Raw genomic sequence first — 3,188 nt, 5'->3', positions numbered from 1 at the left:
GGTCACAGCTCATGCTTTTGGATTTCGTCTGTCTCTTGTCTGCCCTGCTTTGTACTATCTTCCCTTTCTACTGCTTGTCCTGTAGACTTAAAGTTTCCACATCAGACTTAAACATGACAGAAGTGCACCAACTCCTTAACCAGCTTCCACAAAAAAATAAGGCCAAAGTTCTGTAATGCAACCCTTAACCATTACATGTATTAATAGAAATGTCTTAGTGGCTCAGCTGCTCTTGTTATAAGCTGCCTGTAAAATCAGAAACATAATTCAACAACCATACAAACATAGACACACACTAACACAAATCAAACATATGATTATATACACATATGCCTACATTTAGTAAGAAGAGTCATAAATTTTGGCCCTTAATAGAGTCTTGGAATTTCAAGTGACCATGATCGTAATGACAAATTTTAGGACTCTCTTGTTTTGAAAAACTGAATTTCAATAATTTCAACTGCAGATTAATTACAAATAGAGAAAAAAATCTCTTCACAAATGTTTTATTAGATCAAGAGAGCTTATCACCATGTACACAGGATCCCATATTTCTGGCATCACAATCTGTCTCCACTCCCTGTTTCCCTAGGAACTGAGAAGGAAGCATGTGGCTGAGGAATCAGACGTCTCTGGCAGACTTCATCTTTGAAGGGCTCTTTGATGACTCCCCAACCCACCTTTTCCTTTTTTGCCTTACCATGGTGGTCTACCTTTTTGCACTGGGTGGCAACACCCTCACCATCCTCCTCATCTGTGTGGATCATGGGCTTCACACACCCATGTACTTCCTGCTCAGCCAGCTCTCCCTCATGGACCTGATGCACGTCTGCACAACCATCCCCAAGATGGCTACCAACTACCTGTCTGGCACCAAGTCCGTCTCCTTCTTAGGATGTGCCACCCAGCACTTTTTCTACTTGTCTCTGGGTGGTGCTGAGTGTCTTCTGCTAGCTCTCATGTCCTATGACAGGTATGTTGCCATCTGTCAGCCTCTGCATTGCACTGTGCTCATGAGCAGGAAGGTGGCACTGATGATGGCCCTCACCTCATGGTTGGGGGCATCTCTGAACTCCCTAATTCACACAGTCATCTTGATGCTCTTTCCATTCTGTGGGACTCAGAAAATACACCACTTCTACTGTGAGTATCCAGCTGTCATGAAGTTGGTATGTGTTAACGTCACTGTCTATGTGTCCACAGTGTTCATCAGCACCATCGTACTTCTCCTCCTCTCCATCATCCTGGTTTCTACATTCTATGGCTTCATCCTGCACAGTGTCTTTGAGATGCATTCATCTGGGTTTAAGAGAAATATCTTTGCCACTTGCAGCTCCCATCTCATTGTGTTGTCTCTCTGGTTTGGTGCCTGCATCTTCTCATACGTGAGGCTTAGGTCCCAGCACACTCCACTGCAAGACAAAGTTGATTCTGTGTTCTATAGGATCATTACTCCCACTCTGAATCCTCTGATTTATACTCTCTGGAATACAAATGTAGCTAAGGCTCTGAGGAGAGTGTTAGGGATACAGATCACCCAGCGATTGTACTCGCAGTTGTCCCAAACAGAGATTAGAATAGGATAAGCTTTTTATGTTGATCTGAAAAAACCTTTCAAGAATCCATGTCTCTGATTCTCTTTGTAATAAATAGGTGTCTTATGTAGAACTTCACTGTTTTAACTTAGTCTCAGGCATCCAAGCGTCTTGGGGCACATTTCACACTCCCCAGAGAACTAGGGAAAAAGATGAAAAATCGCTCTATAGAAGACTTGCAAAGTTCAGTGACACTCCAAAATATTAAATAAGGATATAATGGCTTTTTTCATTATATTTTTATCCACAAAATATATATAAATGATGCCACTCAAGAGTATTTATGAAATATCAAAGGAGAAGATCTTGGCTAATATCAGAAGCAAGGGACATGAAGTGAAGTGTTTCTTGAAAGGAAGGGTGAGAGATACATTATGTTGTTTGACTTGTAGAGTTTCCTGTATCAGTAAGTTTTTAGAAGAGAAGTATTATTACATACAAAGTAATAGTACCTGTACATACTTTTTGTAAAATATTTATATAATTTTTAATTTGTTTTAATTAGTTCTACTTGACAGTAGACTACATTTATGCACTTTGACATGTCATACATAGATGTGATATAATTTCTCATTTTTCTGAGTGTACCTGTTGTGGAATCATATTTGTCATGTAGTCACATATATACATAAAGTAATAATGTCTGTTTTTTCTAATGCCTTTTGTATCACTACAACCTCTTTCTTTCTATCCCATCACTTCCCTCTACCTAATCTAAGGTAATGCTATTCTTCCCTAGTCTCCTCTGCCTTATTGTGAATTAGCATCTGCATATTAGAGAGAACATTTGGCCTTTGGTTTTGTGAGATTGGTTTATTTCACTTAGTATGATTTTCTCCAACTTCAACCATTTACTAATAAATGGTATAATTTCACTCTTCTTTAAAGCTGAGTAATAGTCCATTGAGTATATATACCACATTTTCTTAATCCATTCATCTATTGTGGGACACCTAGGTTGGTTCCACAGTTTAGCTACTGTGAATTGAGCTACTATACATATTGATGTGGCTGCATCACTATAGTATGCTGATTTTAAGTCCTTTGGGTATAAACCAGGGAGTGGAATAGCTGGGTGAAATGGTGGTAAAATACATATATTTGACAAATTTTAGTTGTTGATGGACCTTTATTTTATTCATTTATTTATATGCAGTTCTGAGAATCAAACTCATTGCCTCACACATGCTAGGTAAGTGCTCTACCACTGAGCCACATTCCTATCTCCAAAAATTTAACATTCTTTAAACATAAATTTATGATTTATTTTGTCTGCATTGGTCCTGCCATATCAATTAGTGGTATTATTTTTTTTTAATTTCAAAAGTTGAAAATACTTTTCTGTTTTCTGAGTTTCTAGTCTCATTATTTGGAATCATAATCTGTGGATTAGAGTCTCTTACTTGCTACCACTGTGATATATTGTAAGTTAGTCTCTCTAGTCAAATTAATCTCAGGTCTTTATCTAGAATACTTGAGATTATGAGTTGAGAATATTAGTTCATAGCAGATAAATGGATTCAGAAACAAAAAGTTCTGAGCAGATAGATAAATTCAGAAAAAAAAGTTCTGAGCAGATAGATGGATTCAGAA

At 37.8% G+C, this 3,188-nt stretch overlaps 1 protein-coding gene across 1 annotated transcript; it reads left to right on the top strand.

Moving 5' to 3' along the window:
- Positions 1–812: 812 nt before the first annotated feature.
- Positions 813–1,586, top strand: LOC144367626 (olfactory receptor 2AE1-like). Its single transcript, XM_078024713.1, has one exon. It carries the CDS (start codon positions 813–815, stop codon positions 1,584–1,586), a length of 774 nt encoding a protein of 257 aa, XP_077880839.1.
- Positions 1,587–3,188: the final 1,602 nt, after the last annotated feature.

This window comes from Ictidomys tridecemlineatus, chromosome 10, assembly GCF_052094955.1.
Source record: "Ictidomys tridecemlineatus isolate mIctTri1 chromosome 10, mIctTri1.hap1, whole genome shotgun sequence".
Taxonomy (NCBI): Eukaryota; Metazoa; Chordata; class Mammalia; order Rodentia; family Sciuridae; genus Ictidomys; species Ictidomys tridecemlineatus.
Note: the sequence above shows the minus strand (reverse complement) of the source record. Positions and strands in the feature narration are given on the sequence as shown.